Source organism: Salvelinus fontinalis, chromosome 17 (assembly GCF_029448725.1).
Source record: "Salvelinus fontinalis isolate EN_2023a chromosome 17, ASM2944872v1, whole genome shotgun sequence".
NCBI lineage: Eukaryota > Metazoa > Chordata > Actinopteri > Salmoniformes > Salmonidae > Salvelinus > Salvelinus fontinalis.
Genome location: NC_074681.1, coordinates 44,294,445 through 44,322,415, shown reverse-complemented (window position 1 = coordinate 44,322,415; position 27,971 = coordinate 44,294,445). Strand labels below are relative to the sequence as shown.

Below are 27,971 nucleotides of genomic sequence, written 5' to 3'. Positions count from 1 at the left end.
TTTTTTTATTGTATTTTTAAATCATCACTGTATGTCTAATATACAGTACCAGTCAAAAGTTGACACACACCTACACATTCCAGAGTTTTTCTGTATTTTTATTATTTTCTACATTGTAGTACTCGCATATGGAATCATGTAGGAACCAAAAAAGTGTAAAACAAAGAAAAATATATTTCAAATGTTAGATTCTTCAAAGTAGCCAAACTTTGCCTTGTTAAGAAAAACCCTCGAATGAGTAGGTGTCCAAACTTTTGACTGGTACAGTATATATATATATATATATATATATTTTAAAATTTAACCCAACTAGGAAAGTCAGTTAATAACTAATTCTTATTTACAATGACAGCCTACTGTGGACAAATTCTCCCCTAACCCGGACGACACTGGGCCAATTGTGCGCCGCCCTATGGGACTCCCGATCACGGCCGGTTGTGATACAGCCCGGGATCGAACCCGGGATCTGTAGTGATTCTTCTAGCACTGCAATGAAGTGCCTTAGAATGCTGTGCCACTCGGTTCACTATGTGTGTTTATTTCATGAATATAACTCCAAATATATTTTTATAATTTATTTCCCTGAGCCTCCTTCTGCCATTGAAATGCTCAAGCTGATTGTGTGGGCGTGTTAATAAAATACTTACATAGACAGCCCTGATTGTGTAAATGAGTGGTCACCAACCTTTTCTGAGTCAAGATCCCTTTCTGAGTCAAAATGTAAGCCGAGATCTACCGCTCAGATGTTTTTTTAAACATGACATATAAAACGTAAGCCTATGCAACATTAACCAATTAAAAACAGTTCTGGAGCAATGAGGTTTGTGCAGTAGGCTATAGGCCTAATACATTATCACTGCATATTGTCTATGCTTGAATTGCCATGCCAATGTTATTCGTCTCAGACCATTCTGAAATTATTTTAAACAATTTTAGGTATATGACCACACTGGTCATAGATAATTTGTTGTATTACTTGTGGGGCACAGCTAAGTGACCATAATAATTTGCTTATTTATTTTACTGGACTGACGGTCTGCATCTGATGGTCAGTCTGAGTGGAGCGAGGGAGCAGCGGTGAGGCTGCCTCTCACCCGACTCACCGTCCCTCCGCTCTCCCTCCCTTCGCTGAGAAGAAGGGACAGTTTTCCATCTGATGGCGAAACTCAAGTCGCACTGCATTATTTCTGCCTCATGCACAAATTCATGTTGCTCCTCCGATGACCAGAGGAAGTGAACTATTCCTCGATATTAAAAAAGGCACGCGCCACAAATAATGACAACGCAAGCTGATCGAAAAACTTACTCATTCATTGCAGCTGCAGTGCTGGTTGTAGCGTGAGTGGAAGTAGGTAGAACGCGCATTTTATGGCTTATAAAACTGTTGAACAAAGTGTTGACAGTGCTGAACAACAACTTAAACATGAACTTACTCGTAATGAAGGCGCCGAATAACATGGCTGACGTTCTACATTCTCCCAACCAATTGTGCTATTTAGTTGTTTTTTTTGCGTGACTTTTTATTTTTTTAACTTATTGTGTACAAAATGTTGCTGCTACCGTCTCTTATGACCAAAAATAACTTCTGGACATCAGAAAAGTGATTACTCACTGCGGACTGGAAGAAACGGGTAAGACTATATTTTACCAAGGGGACATTAAATATCTTATGTTTCACCGTGTTGTGGCTGACCGACGACACGGATAATATAGAGCTGGCGGGGTTTTCCGTGCATTGGCAGGACAGAGCAGCTACGTCTGGGAAGACGAGGGGCGGGGGTGTGTGTCTATTTGTCAATAACAGCTGGTGCGCGATGTCTAATATTAAAGACGTCTCGAGGTATTGCTCGCCTGAGGTAGTGCGGTCTACAGCTTATCATGAGGTACTCTATCTACCAAGAGAGTTCGCATCTGTATTATTCGTAGCCGTCTATTTATCACCACAAAACGAAGATGGCACTAAGACCGCTCAAACAACTCTATAAGGCCAAAAGCAAAGAAGAAAATGCTCACCCAGAAGCGGTGCTCCTAGTGGCCGGGGACTTCAATGCAGGCAAACTTAAATCCGTTTCACCTCATTTCTACCAGCATGTCACGTGTAACCAGAGGGATAAAAAATTCTAGACCAACTTTACTCCACACACAGAGACGCATACAAAGCTCTCCATTTGGCAAATCTGACAAGAATTCTATCCTCCTGATAAGCAAAAACTAAAGACTAAACCAGTGACTTGCTCAATACGGAAGTGGTCAGATGACGCGGATGCTACACTACAGGACTGTTTTGCTAGCACAGACTGGAATATGTTCTGGGACTCATCAAATGGCATTGAGGAATACACTCGCTCAGTCATCGGCTTCATCAATAAGTGCATCGATGACGTCGTCCCCACAGTGACAGTACGTACATATCCCAACCAGAAGCCATGGATTACAGGCAACATCCACACCGAGCTAAAGGCTAGAGCTGTCGCTTTCAAGGAGCGGGAGACTAATCCGGACGCTTATAAGAAATCCCGCTATGCCCTCAGACGAACCATCAAACAGGCAAAGCGTCATTACAGGATTAAGATTGAATCCTACTACACCGGCCCTGACACTCGTCGGATGTGGCAGGGCTTGAAAACTATTTCTAAACTATTACTACAAAGGGAAAACCAGACGTGAGATGCCCAGTGACGCGAGCCTACCAGATGAGCTAAATGCCTTGCTTGCCTCGAAGCGAGCATACAACAATTAAGCATGCACTAGAGCACCAGCTATTCTGGATGACTGTGTGATAACGCTCTTGGTAGCCGATGTGAACAAAACCTTTAAACAGGTCCATATTCACAAAGCCGCTGGGCCAGACTGATTACCAGGACGTGTACTCAAAGCATGCGCGGACCAAATGTCAAGTGTCTTCACTGACATTTTCAACCTCTCCCTGACCGAGTCTGTAATACCTACATGTCCTCCCGGACACCGTAGGACAGCGGAGTCAATCACCACCTTCCGGAGACACCTGAAACCCCACCTCTTCAAGGAATACCTAGGATAGGATAAAGCAATCCTTCTGCCCCCCCCCCCCCCCCCCTTAAAAGATTTAGATGCACTATTGTAAAGTGGCTGTTCCACTGGATGTCATAAGGTGAATGCACCAATTTGTAAGTCGCTCTGGATAAGAGCGTCTGCTAAATGACTTAAATGTAAATGTAAATGTTTCAAGCAGAGCACAATAGTCCCTTGTGCCCAAGGAAGTGAAGGTAACCTGCCTAAATGATTACCGCCCCGTGGCACTCACGTCGGTAGTCCTGAAGTGCTTTGAAAGGCTGGTCATGGCTCGCATCAACAGCATCCTCCCGGACACCGTAGACCCACTCCAATTCGCATACCATCCCAACAGATCCACAGATGACGCAATCTCAATCGCACTCCACACTGCCCTTTCCCACCTGGACAAAAGGAACACCGAAGTGAGAATGCTGTTCATTGACTACAGCTCAGCGTTCAACACCATAGTGCCCACGAAGCTCATCACTAAGCTAAGGACCCTGGGACTAAACACCTGGACTTCCTGACGGGCCGCCCCCAGATGGTAAGAGTGGGCAACAAACACGTCTGCCACGCTGATCCTTAACACTGGGGCCTCTCAAGGGTGTGTGCTTAGTCCCCATCCCGTATTCTCTGTTCACACACGACTGCGTGGCCAAACACGACTCCAACACCATCATTACGTTTTCTGACGACACAACAGAGGTAGGCCTGATCACCGACAACGATGCGACGGCCTATAGGGAGGTGGTCAGAGAACTGGCAGTGTGGTGCCAGGACAACAACCTCTCCCTCAATGTGAGCAAGACAAAGGAGCTGATCGTGGACTACAGGAACAGGCAGGCCGAACAGGCCCGCATTAACATTGACGGGGCTGTAGTGGAGCGGGTCGAGAGTTTTAAGTTCCTTGGGGTCCAAACAAACTATCATGGTCCAAACATACCAAGACAGTGGTGAAGAGGGCACAACAAAACCTTTTCCCGCTCAGGAGACTGAAAAGATTTGGCATGGATCCCCAGATCCTCAAAAGGTTCTACAGCTGCACCATCGAGAGCATCCTGACCGGTTGCATCACCGCCTGGTATGGCAACTGTGCGGGCATCTGACCGTAAGCCGCTACAGAGTGTAGTGCGAACCAAGCTTCCTGCCATCCAGGACCTATATAATAGTATCAGAGGAAAGCCCATAAAATTGTCAGAGACTCCATTCACCCAAGTTATAGACTGTTTTCTCTGCTACCAAACAGCAAGAGGTACCGGAGCGCCAAGTCTATGACCAAAAGGATCCTCAACAGCTTCTATCCCCAAACCATAAGACTGCTTAACAATTCATAAAATCGCCACCGGACAATTTACATTGACACCACCCCCCTCCCTTTTGTACACTCGCTGTTTGTTTGTTAGCTATGCATAGTCACTTCGACCCCACCTACATGTACAGATTACCTCAACTAGCTTGTACACCTGCACACTGACTCGGTACCGGTGGCCCCTGTATACAGCCTCATTATTGTTATTCTTATTGTGTTACTTTTATTATAACTTTTTATTTTAGTCTACTTGGTCAATACTTTCTTCTACTTGAACTGCACTGTTGGGTAAGGGCTTGTAAGTAAGCATTTCACTGTAACGTCTACTCTTGTTGTATTCGGCACGTGACAAATAACATTTGATTTGATTTGAAAAACAGCAGCTCTTTGCTGTATTCATTGAGTCTCTCTAGTCATGTATTTTTTATTGTACTTCTACGTGATACACACGCTTATCCCAGAAGCCAGCCGCAACAATGTGTCAGAGGAAACTGCCAAAAGGAGTCGCTAGAACGCGATGGGACAAGAAAATCTCGGCCAGCCAAACCCTCCCCTAACGCGGACGATGCTGGGCCAATTGTGTGCCGCCTCATGGGTCTCCCGGTGACACAGCCTGGGATCAAACCCGGGCTGCAGTGACGCCTCAAGCACTGCGATGCAATGCCTTAGACCATTGCGCCTCTCAGGAGGCCATCTATGATTTTAAAAGTTTCGAAATCTCACAGTATCAACTTTGCTGTGTGTTCGAGGCTTCTTTTAACAGTCTATGGCTCGAGGAAACTGTGCTGACAAGGTGATCTGAGCTATCTGATTGGCGAGCCGTAGGCCTATGGATGCACTTGATTTGCTCTCTGGGCCTGCCGGGTAGGCGGAGTTCTACCTTTAGACACATTCAATGGTTCAAAATGGGAACACTTTGCCTTCCCGGCGCTAGGGCTGCTGAATCAAGCGCACCTACTATCAAAAGCACAAAACTATTATTATATTATTTTTTTTAAATAGGGACGCAAGGCTTTACCATTGTTTTTTTTTACAGAAATGTTTGATGATCGACTAGGAATGCCTTGGAGATCGACCAGTAAATCACGATCGACCGGTTGGTGACCACTGGTCTAGACTCTCGAGCCTACCCCGCTTAAGACTTCAGCATGTTTCAGTTCGGCTGGTCAACCGAACGAGTGTGCTTGCATACTCCCTTAAAAGACTTTGGCTTGAAAAACTTGAAAAAGCAGCAATAGTAGTGTTTGTCCATCTTGAGACGCTGTAGCCAGTATTCACTACTTCAAAGTAGTCTGAATTAATCTAAGATAACTCAAGAAATCTGTCATTCAAATTGCCCGAGGAGATGTTAGTCGTGCAATTTTACATTTAGCCAAGATATGTGGTGCATATTTCTCAAGTCAATTTTTTTTCATGGAAACTAGTCATTTTATTGAAGAATCCCTATAGTTGACCAATGACTGACGAAGGGGCGTAGACTTTGGCCCTGAACTTTGGCTTGCCTCAAGAACTTTTTTGGTTTGCACGAACAGCCGAAAAAAACTTTGCAGAAGACCAAAACGAACAAAAAAGTCACAAAATGTTGTCATGATATATGCACAAACTGTTCTGTACTGTTTTAGATGGGAAGCATGTGGACGCCTTTTATGCATCCTCCTTTTTGACGGGGTATCCTTTTATGCATCCTCCTTTTTGACGGGGTATTCAAATAAAAGATGACTGGCCATTGGTCAGGATAATCAGATAAGATTTTTTTTTTTAAATTACAAACAGCTCTTACACAAAAAGAGCGTTATCATTTTCACAATTTCAGAGTTTTCTTTTGACCTCGTAGTGTGGAAATATAATTAAAATCACATTTTTGACTGCATCTTTAAGGAGATCACTAGTCAGTACTTTTGTCTATATAATACCACCACTATGCCTATGCAGTGGGAATAAATGTCAGAGGCCCCACAGGGTTCAGTCCTTGATCCGCTGTCATTTTCCTTCAATGCGATATGCCAGATCTATCCTGTTTTCTCAAGTCTTCCCAGCAAGCACATTTGGTGCCTTTAGAATTTGTGGAAACAGGTGTTTTTGGTTTCAGATTGGTTCTGTGAACAAAACCTTCAGGAATACTGAAATCTTTTTTTCTTAGAATGTATTTAAAAAAAAACATTCCACAGTTTTGTGAACATTTGTTTTTAGGTTGAAGGTGGGTTCTGTGAACATTTAATTAACGAATGTATAGGTCTGAGAATGGAAATTATAGGTGATTAAATAACATTCTGAGAACATTCTTTAAATGTTGTGAAAGTTGTATTATTGTTATTATTAAACGTTTTCTTAGCACTCTGAGAACGAAATTTAAAGGTCATTTGGAGATTTTTGAATAACAATTTGTTTGAACTTTCACTGAATGTTGCATGAAGGTTTTTAATAACACTGCTGGCTTATTTTGGATAATTGCTTTTAACTCCAAGCACAGATTGACATAGACATACAGAGTAGGGCCGGTAGGTGGCAGGATTTGTAACCACACAGGCAGGATAATAATGTATGTGCCTAGGGAGGCAACCACAAGTGCACACTCAGAATGTGCCCCAGTTTGACCTATACTGTCATCCAGTGGTTTTAGGGGTGGTAATCTCTTTACTTAATCAAAGTTATAGGGATTTAGGTTGTGCCAGTAAAATATACCCCTTGATAATAAAAAATGTCCCTTTTTCTCTCATGGAGTTTCATTCAGATATTGTATGCCATTACCATTAAGGGATTTTTGTATGTGAGAGGCATTCCACCCTTACTATTACTGTAGTCTCACCTGAATAAGCCCAGCGGCTGGATGCCTACGCTTCTCAAAGTGCTTCTGTCTGTGCTGCTCCTGGACCTTCAAAGCCAAGCCTGAGCCCAAGATGCCCTAGGGGGGAGACAGGCAGCATTCATCAATTATCGTTCCCATTGTGGAAAAGACATCAAAAGGTCCAATGCAACCGTTTTTATCTCAATATATCATATCATTTCTGGGTAACAATTAAGTACCTTACTGTGAATGTCTTCAACAAAAATTGCTTCTTAGTAAAGAGCAATTTCTCAAGCAAGAATTGAAACTGAAATAACTAGCTGTTATTGGCAGAGAGGTTTATAACTCATTTTCTTATTGGTCTGTTAACTAATTAGCCGCCTGGTGATGTCACCAAGCAAGCCAAAATTCCATTCCTCCACACCAGGCAAAAATGTAATGCAGTCTTTTCAAACTGCTATTACACAAAAAGGTATTATCATCATTTTCACAATTTCACAGTATTATTCCAATTTCAGCGTGAAAATATATATCATACACGGGAAATCATATTTTTGACTGCACTGGGCCTTTAATCAACTAGTGATCGCCTTTGCGAAGCCACTGAGTTTACCAAGTTTACACATCGCCTAAGGAACATACACTTTATATCAAATACTGTATGTATCCATTAAGGAAACAGATCTTATTCATCAATAAAATATTACTTCTTAATGTTGATGATTCAGTCACCTAATCCTTGACGAATGCCAAGTGTGTAAATAAGTGGTCTTACTATACAGTACATAACTAATAATGAATTTAACATTTGAGCAAATTGACACTGGCGTGGTATAGAATTTGCATCTTCATGTACAATTGCAAAACAAATGCATGTGTAAAGTATGTGATAATTCATACATTTCACAATAATGCAATCATGGACTAAACCCTATCCAAGAGTTGTTTACTTACTGCAGGCAAAGCGAAGAAGGACACTCCAATGAGAGCAAAAGTGCCAGCTAACAGTCTCCCAGCCCACGTCTTTGGGGTTTTGTCCCCATAACCAATGGTGGTCAATGTGATCTACGTACAGGGGAGAGACGTGATCTTCATACACGGCGCCATGGAAACTGAAGAAAGGTACAACATGGTTGGTAATGTGAATGTTGCCGTATTTGTAAAGATGCAGGTAGGATCTGACATTGCCAGCTGGTATTATAGCTATCCATATGTACTGCAGATGCTTCCAGCTCTCAGACATTAAAGATAAATGGGGCAATAGTGTACAAAAACATTACATAAACATTGCTACGGCATGATTGATTGAGTTTGGCTCAACTTATGTCGCTACATCCCACCTTGCACATAACCTTCTAAGAGCTTTTGAGAGTGGTTGTCCTATGGTGATTTTGCATACAACCTTCCGACAACTTTATGGGAATGTTGAAGGATAGTTGCTTGGCTTTGCAACTTTCTCAGCATCTTTAATGAACTTTCTTCGTATTTTATGACTGAAATGTAACGTTTCCTCAAAATGGTGTGGCATTGGGAATGTTCTGAAACCGTTCAGAGATCATTCCCAATATCACATGTTTTAGAACACTCCCAGAATATAATCAAAAATGTTTTTAAACAGAACCTTGTGGGAACCTCCAGGAAGCGTTATGTTGAAGTACTGAAATTCTCCCAAAATAATGTTTTTTCCCGAAAGTTCTCTCAACTATTTGAGAACATTCCTAACACCGCACCATTTTTGAGAATGTTCCCAGAATAACGCCCCAAAAATGACATTAACTAGAACCATTAGGGAACCTGGAGGAAACGTTATGCTGAAGTAATGAAATTCTCCCAAAATGGAGGCTGTTTCCTAAAGTTCCTCTGAACTATTTGAGAACATTCCCAATATCACACCATTTTGAGATTGTTCTTAGAATATTACCTACAATGAAATGAAATGTAACCCCGTGGGAACTTATAGGAAGCATTCTGTTAAAGTAATGAAATGTAACAAGAAAATCATGTTTTTTTTCTTCAAGTTCCTTAAATGTGCTGAGAATGTTCCAAAGCCAAGCAACTATCCTGCAACATTGTATGAAAATAATAACCGTAGTAGTGATGCGTGGGTCAGCTGTTCGTTCACAAGCACCCGCCCACAATTGCTAATAACCAATCCGCAACCGCCCGACTATATGTATGGGATAAAGCGAAAATCTGAGGCCTGCACCAGACCCTAACTCGCTAACATAGAAAATGCGCTGTAGCCTACAGTCAGAGACAGCGGAATAATTTTTTGACAGGGTTGCAGGATTTTTTTTGTTGCCTGGTTTATATGTTTCTGCTTATAATTTCCAACTATTTGTTAGTCAACTTCTCTACAATTAAATACATGCAACTTCTCTTCTGTCATTATACACTGAGTGTACAAAACATTAGGAACACCTGCTATTCCATGATATAAACTGGCCAGGTAAATCCAGGTGAAAACTATGATTGATGTCACCTGGTAAATCCACTTGAATCAGTGTAGATGAAGGGGACGAGACAGGTTAAAGAAGGATTTTAAGCCTTGAGACAATTGAGACATGGATTGTGTAATGTGTGCCATTCAGAGAGTGAATGGGAAAGACAAAGTATTTAATTGCCTTTGAACAGAGTATGGTAGTAGGTGACAGGCGCACCGGTTTGAGTTTAATCAAGAACTGCAACGCTGCTGGGTTTTTCACGCTCAACAGTTTCCTCTGTGTATCAAGAATGGTCCACCATCCAAAGGACATCCAGCCAACTTGACAACTGTGGGAAGCATTGGAGTCCACATGGGCTAGCGTCCATGTGTAAGGCTGTTCTGAGGTCAAAATGGGGTGCGCCTCAACATAAGGAAGGTGTTCCTAATGTTTTGTACACTCAGTTTCCCAAACTTGGTCCTGCCCCCCACATTCCCTCAAGATGCTGAAAGAAATACATCATATTTCTCCACTCCTGTGCCCATGTCAAAATGTACATTTGGTGTATCATTTTACTGTAAGAAATGCTTCATTCTGCAGGAGTTAATATTAAGGCTATGTGAGCTGTTATAGACCTACAGTCAGTGTCCAGATTCTATTTAACCCATCTGAACAGCAGTCTACAGCTCCCTTGATGTGCCATAAGCCTTTTTGAAGTCCCCGTCTTGTGACTGTGGAATTTGTATAGCACCTCACAATCATCACACATAATATAGCCGGCACTGCTATCGTCCTCTTTTACCATTTCACCAAATCTTTCCCCAAAATGTATTTTCTGACCCTCTCGTTCCTTTATTTTCAACTCTCCATTTTACAGCTTTTCTCTAATTTAATTAAATTCCGACATTGTCCTTTTCGCCTCTGTGAATAACGTTCACTTTTTAATGCCGTTCCCAAAAGCATTTGGCGATTGGCGTGTAGGCCTTTTTGGAAGGGTGTACGGTTAGGCCCTAAAACTTAGGCTTACGCACTAATGCCAGGTAGTCTAAAATAATGAAAGAAAAATGTAAATGTAGACTATACTGTAGATATAAATTGCACAAGAATGAAACGTTTATAGATTTTTTTTAAGGTATTGTTTTCTCTTTATCCCACCTGCCCTTCATCCACACAATATTTCATGATCCTAAACCCGCCCGGCCCGCAGTTATCCGCAGGGACTGCGGGTTATGAGTCAACCCGCGCATCACTAAACATAGGGCAACCACGCTCTCTAGGAAACATATGGTTCTTAGAACTTTTTGTGCAAACTGGGAATATACCAGTTGGCTGAGATTCTCTTTTAAAACATAGACCTGGGAAGGTACCAACTACAGGTTTTTCTATAAATACATACCAGGCCCCACCACAGTCTCGTTTAAAACAAAGACCTGGGCAGGTACCAACTACGGGTCTTTCTACAAATACATACCAGGCCCCACCACAGAGCGTCGGCATACGTGTCAAAGTCCTGGGGTTCGGGCTTAATGGTGGGGCTATCAGTATCCGACACCTCCATGGTGACATCATCCTTCTCCACCAGGTACACCAGGAAGGAGGCCAGAATGAGGGACAGGAAGCCAATGTACCAAGCGGTGATCAGCTCCTAAAAGCCAGTCACACAGAAACATACAGTAAGGGTTCTGATGTGTATTTAGGGACGTGAAACACTCTGAACCTTGCAGATTGAAATACAGTACCAGTCAAAAGTTTGGACGAACCTACTCATTTAAGGGTTTTTCTTTATTTGTACTATTTTCTAAATTGTAGAATAATAGTGAAGACATCAAAACTATGAAATAACACATATGGAATCATGTAGTAACCCCCCAAAATAATCCTTAGCAATCTACACACAATACCCCATGAAGACAAAGCAAAAACAGGTTAACATTTTTGCACATGTATTAAAAATAAAAAAACGAAAACCGACTACTTATTTAGATAAGTATTCTTTGCTATGAGACTCAGAAATTTTTGCTCAGGTGCATCCTGTTTCCATTGAGGTTATTCTACAACTTGATTGGAGTCCACCTGTGGTAAATTCAATTGATTGAACATGATTTGGAAAGGCACACACCTGTCTATATAAGGTCCCACAGTGCATGTCAGAGCAAAAACCAAGCCATGAGGTCGAAGGAACTGTCCATAGAGCTCCGAGACAGGTAAGTGTCGAGGCACATATCTGGGGAAGGGTACCAAAATATTTCTGCAGCATTGAAGGTCCCTAAGAACACAGTGGCCTACATCATTCTTAAATGAGCAATCAGGGGAGAAGGGCCTTGGTCAGGGAGGTGACCAAGAAACCGATGGTCATTTGGACAGAGCTCTAGAGTTACTTTGTGGAGATGGGAGAACCTTTCAGAAGGACAACCATCTCTGCAGCAGTCCAACAATCAGGCCTTTATGGTAGAGTGGCCAGACGGAAGCCTCTGCTCAGTAAAAGGCACTTGACAGCCCGCTTAGCATTTGCCAAAAGTCACCTAAAGATTCTCAGACTATAAGAAACACGATTCTCTGGTCTGATGAAACCAAGATTGAACTCTTTGGCCTGAATGCCAAGCGTCACGCCTGGAGGAAACCTGGCACCATCCCTACGGTGAAGCATGGTGGTGGCAGCATCATGCTGTGGGGATGTTTTTCAGCAGCAGGGACTGGGAGACTAGTCAGGGTCGAGGGAAAGATGAACGGAGCAAAGTACAGAGATATCCTTGATGAAAACCTGATCCAGAGTGCTCAGGACCTCAGACCGAGGCGAAGGTTCACCTTCCAACAGGACAACAACCCTAAGCACACAGCCAAGACAACGCAGGAGTGGCTTCGGGACAAGTCTCTAAATGTCCTTGAGTGGCAAGGCCAGAGCCCGGACTTAAACCTGATCAAACATCTCTGGAGAGACCTGAAAATAGCTGTGCAGCAACGCTCCCCATCCAACCTGACAGAGCATGAGAGGATCTGCAGAGAAGAATGTGAGAAACTCCCCAAATACAGGTGTTCCAAGCTTGTAGCGTCATACCCAAGAAGACAAAGGCTGTGATCACTGCCAAAGGTGCTTCAACAAAGTCCTAAGTAAAGGGTCTGAATACTAATGTGAATGTAATATTTCGTTTTTTTTATTAGTAATAAATTAGCAAACATAAAAATAAAAATAAACTATTTTCCTTTGTCATTATGGGGTATTGTGTGTAGATTGATGAGGGGAAAAACTATTGAGGCAATTTAAAATAAGGCTGTACCCTAACAAATAGTGGAAAAAGTCAAGAGGTCTGAATACTTTCTGAAAGCACTGTAGATGGAGTTGGATCAGGGCACTTTGTGTGATGGAATTATGAGGACTCTGTACATTACATCTCCAACTCCGGTACTGGAGAGCTACTGGGTGTGCAGGCTTTTGTTCAGCTTTTTTCTGCGTTTAAGTAATGAGAACTCCATCTGACATAAGTTCAAATACTATTTCAAAGTATTAAAAATACTTGATCTGCACTTCATTGAGCTTGCCTGTTGCAATGGAACCAATACAAAAGTCCCAAAAGTGGAAACCCCACCCCATCTGACCGTCAAAGCAAGCTAGGGCCGACACTCAATAAAGTATTTGAAAGATTTCAAACATTATTTGAACCCAGGTGTAAACTCTATACATCAGTAGCTGGAGTAAGGGTATATAAGGACACTGTACCTTACTGTGTGTGTAGATGGAGTATTTTGAAAACATATACTTAATTGTTTGAAACCTGAACATTTTAATACATATTATGAGGCATGTCTTACCTTGCTTGTAACCTATTAACCTATTAAGTAACCTATTCGATCTCCTCTCTTTCTTTCTAAATTCCTAAAGGATATTTTCATCTCCGTCACATGAAACCGCACGCATTTGCAATGCACTTTTGACAATGGTGTTTCCCCACTAATTGCATTATGGGACATACGTAGCCTACTGCCTGGTGCACATGCTGCGCTCATAATGTGACGAAATAATAGTTTAGAAACATTTTAAGCTCAACGTTCTGATCGGTTGCATCAGACTCAATGCTTTACAAAAGGATGTTGCCTCGGCCTACCAGTTCTATTCATTTGGTATCGTCCCACAACTGTTCCAGAGTCTGTTTGGAATAGGCCATTTATTTCTCCACAAGCTGACCAATAGAATAGGTAGCCTAAACTTTTCTACTGTAGTAGATTGACATAGTTTAGTGATTTCGCTGTTCGTTACTCGTCTTGTTGGCCGAGGAAAAGTACACGTGGACAGTTATTCTAACATGTTCAAAGTGCACGTCAGCATTCCATAAAAGGACCGCACATTTTTGCATCCTGGACTTGCACGTTCTGTTATTATCAATTACCATATTCTAAATGTGATTTCCATCATTCTGAGCACCGTGGGTGGATGCCCTAACCAGGTTACACACCCAATGCATATGGGTCTGGTATATTTAAACGCTGCCTGTCAAATATCCGGCGCCACATTTTCCTAAAGGAAACCCTGCTCTGTGTGCGTAGATGGAGTAAGTGTTTATGGACACCATACCTTACTGTGTGCGTAGATGGAGTAAGTGTTTATGGACACCATACCTTACTGTGTGCGTAGATGGAGTAAGTGTTTATGGACACCATACCTTACAGTGGGAGTAGATGGAGTAAGTGTTTATGGACACCATACCTTACTGTGTGCGTAGATGGAGTAAGTGTTTATGGACACCATACCTTACAGTGGGAGTAGATGGAGTAAGTGTTTATGGACACCATACCTTACTGTGTGCGTAGATGGAGTAAGTGTTTATGGACACCATACCTTACAGTGGGAGTAGATGGAGTAAGTGTTTATGGACACCATACCTTACTGTGGGAGTAGATGGAGTAAGTGTTTATGGACACCATACCTTACTGTGGGAGTAGATGGAGTAAGTGTTTATGGACACCATACCTTACTGTGTGCGTAGATGGAGTAAGTGTTTATGGACACCATACCTTACTGTGTGCGTAGATGGAGTAAGTGTTTATGGACACCATACCTTACTGTGTGCGTAGATGGAGTAAGTGTTTATGGACACCATACCTTACTGTGGGAGTAGAAGGAGTAAGTGTTTATGGACACCATACCTTACTGTGTGCGTAGATGGAGTAAGTGTTTATGGACACCATACCTTACTGTGTGCGTAGATGGAGTAAGTGTTTATGGACACCATACCTTACTGTGGGAGTAATGGAGTAAGTGTTTATGGACACCATACCTTACTGTGTGCGTAGATGGCGGAGCCCAGTAGTTTCCAGGTGCCTCCGCGGCGGTCCATGCGGAGCATGCGCAGAATCTGCAAGAAGCGCAGACTGCGCAGGGATGTGGCAAGCACGTTGCCTTGGTTACGCACAGCAACCACCGGCACCGAGGCAATCAGCACAAAAATATCTACCAGAGAGAAAATGAAAAGACAAAAAACATCCAAAATTAGATTCAATTCATAAACCAATTGTCAATGTGTATAACACAGGGACGGTTTCCCAGACACAGATTAAGCCTAGTGGAGAATCTCTATTGAACATGCTTTTTAGTCTAGAACGCGTAATCTGTGTCCGGGAAACCAGCCCATAGTTGTATAGTTAACTGATAAGTCTACAATATCAACCAGATATAAAGAATTCTGTGTGAGAGGATGATTGTGTTCTGAAAGGTTCTGGGTCGTATTCATTAGGGAAACCAGCCCGTAGATGTATATTTAGCTGATAAGTCTACAATATCACATAGATATAAAGAATGCTGTGTGAGTGGATGATTGTGTTTGGAAAAGCCATGGGTCATGTTCAATAGGGCACGCAACAGCAGAAAATGTTGTAAAACCTTTGCATTTGAGCATTGGTTATTGGACAAGTCCAGGTAGTCCCAGCCAGGTATTCCCTGTTGCAGTCCATTTTTCTTCCCTTTGGTGCCTAATGAACACAACTCTGGATGTAGTGCCGACAGGTTGCTCTGAGTTAGTTCTTACTTGTCAGGGAATATATGTATTTACTATTTGAAGACGTGGCTGTGTAGTAGTATATTTTAGTAATTAGCTAAAGGGCTTACTGCACTATACGTTGGGTTTAGTCTTGTACGATTATGACCAAATAGAAATCTTGATATCAAACCTGGCCAGATTGTACAATTTGCTTGTCAACTTCAGCAGTGTATTTGATCTGCGTATGTGCCTCCCTCTAATCGTACAGTATATGCAGTATATGAGTAAAGTGAGTTTGTCAAAACTGAAAGCATGCATCTTAGAAACTGTTTTTAAATCCAAACTTTATACGTCCGAACTTGGCTTATTCGCTGTGGTAGAACGTTTATTGATTGGCGATTTTGTGCACGTATCTAAATCCCATCAGGTAGCCTGATTTCAGATGTGTCATGTAAATGAGATTATTAGGGAAATTGTTATTTTTGCAAGGCATGTAAACGTTGAAATCAAACTATAATATTCATCTGACTGTGCATACTCAGTGCCGGCCGTGTTCCTACTGGTCAGTCACAGGGATCGGTTCGTAACACCAGCCACACTACATGATAATGGCTCAATATTTCTGACACTGTCAGAACTTTGTCGGAGCCTGCAACTGCACGTAGTGGTGCTTAATTGGCAGACCCAAACCCTGTCACACTGAACGAGCCAAGATATCCGACAATTGTTCACGACCTAAGAATTTACCCACGAGGAAATGTTTTGTCTGTGACGGCAAAATCGTAGCATAAGACGGCTAAAATTGTACAGTCCATGAAGCCCTTAAGGGATTTTGGAACAGTATTTGAAATTCGATTGAGTGTATATGCATTTTGTACTTAACATTTTCAGATATGGCCCTGACTAATAATGAATAATAAATAATAGTAGTAAATAGTCATTATAATTACGTGCACTGCAAATAATCAAAGACTAAAAATGAAACATGCTAAATCTGTTTCTTTGGCTGAAGAGACTCTTGCGCTCTTAACATGACTGTGTACTGGTGAAACCAAAAGTATTCTGTACTTCCTCCATCTTACCTAAAATACATAATGGCTTGCGGGCGAATTTGAGGCGCCCCCTCCATCCTTTGTATCTGGAGCAACAGCCTGCCGACCATATTCTCAACCCAAACTCTGTTCCGAAGACAAATATGGTGGATGTTTCCTGAGAAAGTCAAACAAGACAAATAGAATACCTTCAGTAAAGATTTCACATCAAATGTTGCTATTATTATGCATTAAATTCATTAGTACAGATTTTTGCAATTGGACCCAATATTAATATGTGATGTATTTATGATGTATGTATTTCAATATTGAACTTTTGTGCATTTATTTACAAGATAAATCTGCAAACTTACCAATATAACAAGCCAATGGCCGGAGGCCTTTTCGTGTTCTTTGAAAGTTGTTAGTATGGCCAATATCAAACATCCCAGCACAATCAAAAATCTGCAAAGACAGAAAACTAGAACAGTTCGCAATAGATTCAGGAGATTGTATAGCCAGCAATTTGACACAAAAGGTAGCCCATATGCTGTAATAACAAAGTATGCTTCATTAGTGAATGGAATTGTATTTTTGTTTAACAATAATTGTCTACAGTGAACTCAATTTGAGACTGTATTTCGTCCAACCTTTTTGCCATTTTGTAATCACAAAGCCATGCCACTAGGGGGACTTAAGTCCTTTCTAATGTGTGGGTTTATAGAAATCTCTGCTTTATATATCCCCTAAACAAACAAAATTCATAGAGTGGAGAGGTTCCTGGAACCTCAAAACCCCCACAGTTGACAACAAAATGTCCATTTTATCTAAAATGTTTGAAACAATTGTAAACAGACTTAGCATCTCATTAACTGACTGTCGTCTTTAGAGAACTGGAGCACATGTTCAAAATGATATACACAACTGAGGTTCACACAGAAGATACTCATCAACGTTCCCTTACAAACATTTGTAGATATGAATTAGTCGGTCCTGTAGGTATGCTGACATGAAACCGGATTGGTCCATTTCACTTCTCTCTCTTTTTTTGTTGTTGTTGAAATCGTAAAGTGAAACAATACAATTCAGTTTGGATCTAACCTCTCACTGATGGTTCAGTGAGGGGTTAGAAGTTGTCACTCCCGGATGTCTGCTAACAGGATACGGTCTATAGAATACAGGACATGTGCCAAACAGAGCCATCAATCGGTTAAGTGTCTGAGCCCCTAATGGCACCCTATTGCCTATGTAGTGCACTACTTTTGGCCAGGGCTCCACAGGCAAATAGGGTGCCATTTGGGACGCAAACAATGTGTACAGTTCTAGCTACCTACAGTCAGGAAGTGTTGCTACGGTAGCCCCCAGTGTTTCTCTATCAATTACCAGGGGAACCAATTCAGGCGGTGCACAGTCAAGCCCAGCACTAAAACACTTGTTTCAACTGATCAACTGGTTCTAGCCCAGTACTAACAAGCCCAGTACAAACACACCTGTTTCAACTAGTTCTAGCCCAGCACTAACAAGCCCAGTACAAACACACCTGATCAACTAGTTCTAGCCCAGTACTAACAAGCCCAGTACAAACACACCTGATCAACTAGTTCTAGCCCAGTACTAACAAGCCCAGTACGAACACACCTGTTACAACTGATCAACTAGTTCTAGACCAGTACTAACACACCTGTTACAACTGATCAACTAGTTCTAGCCCAGTACTAACACACCTGTTACAACTGATCAACTAGTTCTAGACCAGTACTAACACACCTGTTACAACTGATCAACTAGTTCTAGACCAGTACTAACACACCTGTTACAACTGATCAACTAGTTCTAGACCAGTACTAACACACCTGTTACAACTGATCAACTAGTTCTAGACCAGTACTAACACACCTGTTACAACTGATCAACTAGTTCTAGCCCAGTACTAACACACCTGTTACAACTGATCAACTAGTTCTAGACCAGTACTAACACACCTGTTACAACTGATCAACTAGTTCTAGCCCAGTACTAACAAGCCCAGTACGAACACACCTGTTTCAACTGATCAACTAGTTCTAGCCCAGTACGAACACACCTGTTTCAACTGATCAACTAGTTCTAGACCAGTACTAACACACCTGTTACAACTGATCAACTAGTTCTAGACCAGTACTAACACACCTGTTACAACTGATCAACTAGTTCTAGACCAGTACTAACACACCTGTTACAACTGATCAACTAGTTCTAGACCAGTACTAACACACCTGTTACAACTGATCAACTAGTTCTAGCCCAGTACTAACCCACCTGTTACAACTGATCAACTAGTTCTAGCCCAGTACGAACACACCTGTTACAACTGATCAACTAGTTCTAGACCAGTACTAACACACCTGTTACAACTGATCAACTAGTTCTAGACCAGTACTAACACACCTGTTACAACTGATCGAGTTCTAGCCCAGTACTAACACACCTCGATTCAACTAAATTAATAATTACCAAACCCAAGGTTAGTTAAATCAGTTGTGAGATAGTGCTGGGGATGGGCCAGCTGAGTATAAGCCTGTATCATCTGCATATAAATGGATGAGAGAGCTTCCTACTGCCTGAGCTATGTTGTTGATGTAAATTGAGACGAGCGCGTGGCCTAGGATCGAGCCTTGGGGTACACCCTTGGTGACAGGCAGTGGCTAAGACAGCCAATGTTCTGACTTTATACACTGTACTCTTCGAGAAAAGTAGTTAGCAAACCAGGCCAAAGACCTCTCAGAGACACCAATACTCCTTAGCCGGCCCACAAGACCGCCCTATCCCATCTGGACAAGAGGAATACCTATGTAAGAATACTGTTCATTGACTATAGCTCAGCATTCAACACCATAGTTACCTCCAAGCTCATCATTAAGCTAGAGGCCCTGGGTCTCAACCCCACCCTGTGCAATTGGGTCCTGGACTTCCTGGCGGGCCTCCCCCAGGTGATGAATGTAGGAAACAAAATCTCCACTTCGCTGATCCTCAACACTGGGGCCCCACAAGGGTGCATGCTAAGTCCCCACCTGTACTCCCATGACTGCGTGGCCATATACACTTCTAACTCCATCATCAAGTTTGCAGACGACAACAGTAGTAGGCTTGATTACCAACAACGACGAGACAGCCTACAGGGAGGAGTTGAGGGCACTCGGAGTGTGGTGTCAGGTTGCCAAAACAAAGGAGATGATCATGGACTTCAGGAAACAGCAGAGGGAGCACTCCCCTATCCACATCGACGGGACAGCAGTGGAGAAGGATGAAAGTTTTAAAGTTCCTCGGCGTACACATCACGGACAAACTGAAATAGTCCACCCGCGCAACAGCGCCTCTTCAACCTCAGGAGGCTGAAGACATTTGGCTTGTCACCTAAAACTTTTACAGATGCACAATCGAGAGCATTCTGTTGGGCATCCTGTGCAGTCTGCACAACGCATCACCGGGGGCAAATTACCCGAGACACCTACAGCACCCGATGTGACAGGAAGGCCAAAAAGATCATCAAGGACAACAACCACCCGAGCCACTGCCTGTTCACCCCGCTACCATCCAAAAGGCGAGGTCAGTACAGGTGCATCAAAGCTGGGACCGAGAGACTGAAAAACAGCATCTATCTCAAGGCCATCAGCCTGTTAAACATCCATCATTAACACAGAGGCTGCTGCCAACATACAGACTTGAAATCATTGGCCACTTTAATAAATGGATCACTAGTCACTTTAATAATGTTTACATATCTTGCATTACTCATCTCATTTGCATCTACTGTATTTTATCCCATTTCGCCTATGCTGCTCTGTCATTGCTCATCCATATACTAATATGTATATATTCGTATTCCATTCCTTTACTTAGACTTGTGTGTATTAGGTAGTTGTTGTGGAATTGTTAGATATTGCTGCACTGTCGGAACTAGAAGCTACATTCGCAATAACATCTGCTAACCACGTGTATGTGACCAATACAATTTCATTTGATTTGACAAGCCAGGGCAGACGGTGAACAGATTGCCAGGTGGAATCCAAGCAGCAGGCAACGGCAATAGATGTCACACCCTAAATGACCTAACGTAAAGTCCACTTGAGTGACAGAAGACTTAGCCAATCACTGCGCAACGCTCCATATTTTCTGCTGGCTTTCCCCACCACCACAGAAAGCACTGAGCTAGACTTAAACACCTGCATTTTGGAGCTGCCTTACACAAGAAACCAAAAAAAGAGACCATGTTTGTATGCGGCTTTATTAATTCAATGATATATATTAATTTGACATTGTTTGCAAACTGATATGTGACACGTATTAATTGCAAAATAACATACAAAACAGGCAAGCCCACCTGCCCTAAATGACAGGTCGCTATTGTGCAGAACATTGTCCCAAAACAGCCCTTGCAGGTCTGAAAGGACTGGATAGATATGAGCGATATAACAATAGCTCATGCAAGACTATTTTAGGTTGTTTATTTATATGTAGTGTACTGTACCAGCAAGAACCAGCATGACAGCTCCCTTCCTGGCATGAGACAGAAGTAAAACATTTTTTTTTTCACTTATTCTTATTATATTCCGCCTTCTGCACTAGAATTTCCTAGACGGCTCTGAGTCATGCGTGACCTTAGTTTACCAGACTATACTCATTTTAATTTAATTCACTGTGCAGTTAACAAGCTGTAAAATGGCTGTGATATCATCCTTGTTTCAGCTATTGCTTTACTGCAAAGCATATTTTCTCAGTCATTTAATTTAAGGTAACAATGCAACAAAATGGTACATGTAAATGGGAGTTGTTGGGAGAGTAAGACTTGATAATGTACAGTACCCGTCAAAAGTTTGGACACACCTAATGATTCAAGTGTTTTTCATTATTTTTACTGTTTTCTACATTGTAGAATAATATTGAAGACATCAATATTAAGAAATAACACATATGGAATCATGTAGTAACCAAAAAAAGTGTTAAACAAATCAAAATATATTTTTGATTATTCAAAGTAGCCATCCCTTGAAGACACCTTTGTACACTCTTGGCATTCTCTCAACCAGCTTCACCTGGAATGCTTTTCCAACAGACTTGAGTTCTCGCATATGCTGAGCACTTGTTGGCTGATTTTCCTTCAACTCATCCCAAACCATCTCAATTGGGTTTAGGTTGGGTGATTGTGGGGGCCAGGTCATATGATGCAGCAATCCGTCACTCTCCTTATTGGTCAAATTGACCTTACACTACCTGGAGGTGTGTTGGGTCATTGTCCCGTTGAAAAACAAATGATAGTCTCACTAAGCACAAACCAGATGGGATGGCGTATCGCTCTGGTAGCCATGCTGGTTAAGTGTGTCTTGAATTCTAAATAAATCAATCACCAGCAAATAACGCCCACACCATCACACCTCCTCCTCCATGCTTCAGGGTGGGAAACACACATGCAGAGATTCCCGTTCACCTATTCTGCATCTCACAAAGAATCAGTGGTTGAAGTCCATTGCTCGTGTTTCTTGGCCCAAGCAAATCTCTTCTTCTTATTGGTGTCCTTTAGTAGTGGTTTCTTTGCAGGAATTCAATCATGAAGGCCTGAATCACAAAGTCTCCTCTGAACAAATCAAATCAAACTTTGTCACATGCGCCAAGAACAAATAGTGCAGACCTTACCGTGAAATGCTTACTGACAAGCACTTAATAACCTCTTGAAGCTAGGGGTCAGATTTATAAAAAAAAAAAAAAAAAAAAAAAACGTTCCCAAGGTAAACGGACTATTTCTCAGGTCCAGATTGTAGAATATGCATATAATTTACAGATTAGGATAGAAAACACTCCAAAGTTTCCAAAACTGTCCAAATATTGTCTGTGAGTATAACAAAACTGATTCTGCAGGCGAAAACCTGAGAAAATCTAACTCGGAAGTGTTTACATTTTTATTTATTTATTTATTTATTATTATTATTTATTTTTTATCTGTGTTTCCTGGCCCGTCTTTCTTCCATTTAAAGGGGTATCAACCAGATTGCTTTTCCAATGGCTTTCTCAGGCTGTGACATAGTTTCAGGCTTTTATTTTGAAAAATTAGCGAGATTCTTCGAAACTAGTCAGGTGTCCTCTGATTAGTTCCTGCGCGCGAGAGGGGTAGCTCTCCATTTTCTTTTTCTCTCTTATTGAATAGGTTACGGTCAAAATATTATCGATTATGTTTGTTAAAAACAACCTGAGGATTGATTATAAAAACCATTTGACATGTTTCTACGAACATTACGGATACTTTTTGGAATTTTCGGTGAACGGAACGAGGCTTTGGTTTTCTGAACATAACGCGCAACCCAAATGGCGTTTTTTTGTTATAAAAGTAATATTTATCGAACAAAAATAACATTTGTTGTGTAACTGGGAGTCTCGTGAGTGTAAATATCCGAAGATTATCAAAGGTAAGCGATTAATTTTATTGCTTTTCTGACTTTCGTGATCATGCTAATTTGGGGCTAGCTGTTGTAGCATTGATTGATACACTCACAAAAGCTTGGATTGCTTTCGCTGCAAAGCATATTTTCAAAATCTGACACGATAGGTGGATTAACAACAAGCTAAACTGTGTTTTGGTATATTTCACTTGTGATTGCATGATTATAAATACTTTTAGTAATATTTTAGTTTAGGAAAATGATCCCGCTAAAGGGATCCGTAGCGCAGAGAAGTTAACCAACAGTGCAGTTCATGAACAATTAAGAAAATATTTACCAAATAAACTACAGTAAAAAACAATAAAAAGTAACAATAAAATAACAATAACGAGGTTTTATGCAGGGGGTACCGGTACCGAGTCAGTGTGTGGAGGTACAGGTTAGTTGAGGTAATTCAGTCTTATGGCTTGGGGGTAGAAGCTGTTGAGGAGCCTTTTGGTCCTAGACTTGGCGCTCCGGTACTGGTTGCCGTGCGGTAGCAGACAAAAACTGTCTATGACTTGGGTGACTGGAGTCTCTGATGATTTTATGGGCTTTCAGCTGACACCGCCTATTATATATGTCCTAGATGGCAGGAAGCTTGGCCCCAGTACGCACTACCCTCTGTAGTGCCTTACGGTCAGATGCCGAACAGTTTCCATACCAGGCGGTAATGCAACCGGTCAGGATGATCTCGATGGTGCAGCTGTAGAACTTTTTGAGGATCTGGGGACCCATGCCAAATCCTTTCAGTCTCCTGAGGGAGAAAAGGTTTTGTTGTGCCCTCTTTACGACTGTCTTGGTGTGTTTGGACAATGATAGTTCCTTGGTGATGTGGACACCAACGAACTTGAAACTCTCGACCTGCTCCACAACAGCCCTGTCGATGTTAAGGGGGGCCTGTTTGGCCCGCCTTTTCCTGTAGTCCACGATCAGCTCATCTCCCTCAGCACCACACTGCCAGTTCTCTGACCTCCTCCCTATAGGCTGTCTCATCGTTGTCGGTGAGCAGGCCTACCACTGTTGTGTCGTCAGCAAACGTAATGATGGTGTTGGAGTCGTGTTTGCCCAACCAGTCGTGGGTGAACAGGGAGTACAGGAGGGGACTAAGTTCACACCCCTGAGGGGCACCAGTGCTAAGGATCATGATGGCAGGTGTGTTGTTGCCTACTCTTACTATCTGGGGGCGGCCCGTCAGGAAGTCCAGGATCCATTGCAGAAGGGGGTGTTTAGTCCCAGGGTCCTTAGCATTGTGGGCACTACGGTGTTCAACACTGAGCTGTAGTCAATGAATAGCATTCTCACATAGGTGTTCCTTTTGTTCAGGTGAGAAAAGGACAGTGTGGAGTGCGATTGAGATTACGTCATCTGTGGATCTGTTGGGGCGGTATGCGAATTGGAGTGGGTCTAGGGTATCTGGGAGGATGCTTATGATGTGAGCCATGACCAGCCTTTCAAAGCACTTCATGGCTACCAACGTGAGTGCTACGGGGCGGTAATCATTTAGGCAGGTTACCTTTGCTTTTTTGGGCACAGGAACTACGTTGGTCTGCTTGAAACATGTAGGTATTACAGACTCGGTCAGGGAGAGATTGAAAATGTCAGTGAAGACACTTGCCAGTTGGTCCAAGCATGCTTTGCGTACATGTCCTGTACTGGCCCAGCGGATTTGTGAATGTTGACCTGTTTAAAGGTTTTGTTCACATCGGCTACCGAGTGCGTTATCACCCAGTCACGCAGAACAGCTGGTGCTCTTATGCATGCGTCAGTGTTGCTTGCCTCGAGCATAAAAGACATTTAGCTCATCTGTTAGGCTCGCGTTAATGAGCAGCTCGCCTCTGGGTTTCCCTTTGTAGTCTGTAATATTTTTCAAGCCCTGCCACATCCGAGGAGCGTCAGAGCTGGTGGAGTAGGATTCAATCTTAATCCTGTATTGACGCTTTGCTTGTTTGATGGTTCGTCTGAGGGCACAGCGCGATTTCTTATAAGCGTCCGGATTAGTGTCCCGCTCCTTGAAAGCGGCAGCTCTAGCCTTTAGCTCAATGTAGATTTTGCCTGTAATCCATGGCTTCTGGTAGGGATATGTACGTACAATCACTGTGGGGACAACGTAGTCAATGCACTTACTAATGAAGCCGATGACTGAGATGGTATACTCATCAATGGCATCCTATGAAACACATTCCAGTCTCTGCTAGCAAAACAGTCCTGAAGCGTAGCATCCGCGTCATCTAAACACTTCCGTATTGCACGAGTCACTGGTACTTCCTGCTTTAGTTTTTACTTGTAAGCAGGAATCATGAGGATAGACTTATGGTCAGATTTGTCAAATGGAGGACGGGGGAGAGCTTTGTATGCATCTCTGTGTGTGGATTAAAGGTAGTCTAGAGTATTTTTTCCTCTGGTTGCACATGTGACATGCTGGTAGAAATGAGGTAAAACTGATTTAAGTTTGCCTACATTAAAAGTCCCCGGCCAGTAGGATCACCGCTTCTGGATGAGCATTTTCTTGTTTGCTTATGGCCTAATACAGCTCGTTGAGTGAGGTCTTAGTGCCAGTATCAGTTTGTGGTGGTAAATAGACGGCTATGAATAATATAGATGAGAACTCTCTTGATAGATAGTGCGGTCTACAGCTTATCATAAGGTACTCTACCTCAAGACTTCTTCTAGACATCGCGCAACAGGTGTTGTTGACAAAAAGACACACACCCCCACCCCTTGTCTTACCAGACGTAGCTTCTTCTCTGTTCTGCCGGTGCATGGAAAATCCCACCAGCTCTAAATGATCCATGTCGTCCTTCAGCCACTACTCATGAAACACAAGATATTACAGTTTTTAATGTCCCATTGGTAGGGTAATCGTAGGTCATAAATGTTATTTTCCAATGAATGCATGTTAGCCAGTAGAACGGGTGTCAGTGGGAGTTTAATCGATCACCTACGAATTCTCAGAAGGCAGCCCAACCTGCGCCCCAATTTTCCTGTTCCCGGGAAAGCAGTATATCCTTCTCGGCGGACTCGTTAAAGGTAAAAGCTTCTTCCAGTTCGTGGTAAGTAATCGCTGTTCTGATGTCCAGAAGATATTTTCGGTCAAAAGAGACAGTAGCAGCAACATTATGTACAAAATAAGTATAAATATAAGTTACAAACAACGCAAAAAAACTAACAAAATAGCACAGTTGGTTAGGAGCATGTAAAATGTCAGCCATCCTCTTCGGCGCCATCTTAACAGTTGATGTTGAGATGTGTCGTTACTTGAACTCTGTGAAGCATTTATTTGGGCTGCAATTTCTGAGGCTGGTAACTAATGAACTTATCCTCTGCAGAGTAAACTCTGGGTTTTCCTTTTCTGTGGCGGTCCTCATGAGAGCCAGTTTCGTCATAGCGCTTGGTGGTTTTTTGCGACTGCACTTGAAGAAACGTTCAAAGTTCTTGACATTTTCCAGATTGACTGACCTTCATGTCTTAAAGTAATGATGGACTGTCGTTTCTTTTTGCTTATTTGAGCTGTTCTTGCCATAATATGGACTTGGTCTTTTACCAGATAGGGCTATCTTCTGTATACCACCCCTACCTTGTCACAACACAACTGATTGTCTCAAACGCATTAAGAAGGAAAGAAATTCCACAAATGAACTTTTAACACGGCACACCTGTTCATTTAAATGCATTCCAGGTGACTACCTCATGAAGCTGGTTGAGAGAAGCTGGTTGCAAGAGTGTGCAAAGTGGTCTTCAAAGTAGCAAAGGTTGGCTACTTTGAAGAATCTCACATATAAAATCTATTTTGATTTGCTTAACAGTTTTTTGGTTACTATATGTTTCAATATGTGTTATTTCATAGTTTTTGATGTCTTCACTACTTTTCTACAATGTAGAACATTTTTAAAATAAAGAAAAACCCTTCAATGAGTAGGTGTGTCCAAACTTTTGACTGGTACTGTATATATGTATAATATACAGTATAAATGTATGTATAAATGTCATTATTTTAAAACACAATCTCAATGTTGAATCAACGGTTTGTTCATTTATAATATAGGTTTATCTTAGGTTTAAAATTAATAACGTGATATGACCAGTGATACTGTTCTATTATATGACCAGTGCATCTATATTTCTATCCACACAATGCAGTGTTCCACCTAAATTCTTATTTGTTTTGTAAATGTCTGCCTAGACACGGTATTAAGATCAGAGTGACAAGTTACAACAAGTTACATATCATCCTCAAATTCTCATCAGATCGTCCGAGAAACCGCTAAGGTAACTAGCTTGCTGGCTTGTAAATCCTGGAAGTGTAGTCAACCGTATTAATATATACAATGCATTCGGGAAAGTATTCAGACCCCTTGACTTTTTCCACATTTTGTTACATTACAGCCTTCTTCTACAATGGATTAAATAGTTTTCCTCCCCTCATCAATCTACACACAATACCCCATAATGACAAAGCAAAAACAGGTTTTTATAAGTGTTTGCACAAATATTACATTTACATAAGTATTCAGACCCTTTGCTATGAGACTCGAAATTGTGCTCAGGTGCATCCTGTTTCCATTGATCACTCTTGAGATGTAGATTGAAGAGAAAAAAATAAATATTGAATACATTTTAGAATAAGGCTGTAACGTAACAAAATGTGGTAAAAGGGAAGGGGTCTGAATACTTTCCGAATGCACAGTATATGCAATGTGTGTTAGCCAAGATACAGTAACGGTATGCTATCTAAATCATTTGTTGGGTTAATATAGAATTGGCTGGTGATGTCACTGAGATCAAATTAAACTGTCCTCGATTTTCAGATGAGTTTCAAAGGAAAAACATTTCATTTTCATGCATTTTGGAGTAGAATGTCCTTTAAAAAAAGGTCACCAGAAGTTACCTTTTCACAGTTGTTCAACAAAAAACTAAAAATTCCTGGAGGGGCATGCCCCTGGACCCGCCTAGGAAGACCCCACCTCTGACT

The 27,971-nt window shown here is 41.9% G+C and overlaps 1 protein-coding gene across 1 annotated transcript in view; it reads right to left on the bottom strand.

Annotated features, from left to right (window-relative positions):
• The window catches only part of kcnq3 (potassium voltage-gated channel, KQT-like subfamily, member 3), a 110,501-nt gene that overhangs the window by 26,125 nt on the left and 56,405 nt on the right, over positions 1-27,971 (bottom strand). The window contains exons 3-8 of the mRNA XM_055867570.1: positions 16,925-17,015; positions 16,602-16,728; positions 14,821-14,993; positions 11,022-11,195; positions 8,082-8,192; positions 7,149-7,244 (exon numbers count right to left, since the gene is read on the bottom strand). Of these exons, the coding sequence (XP_055723545.1) occupies positions 7,149-7,244; positions 8,082-8,192; positions 11,022-11,195; positions 14,821-14,993; positions 16,602-16,728; positions 16,925-17,015 (772 nt within the window). The remainder of the gene's footprint in view (positions 1-7,148; positions 7,245-8,081; positions 8,193-11,021; positions 11,196-14,820; positions 14,994-16,601; positions 16,729-16,924; positions 17,016-27,971) is intronic.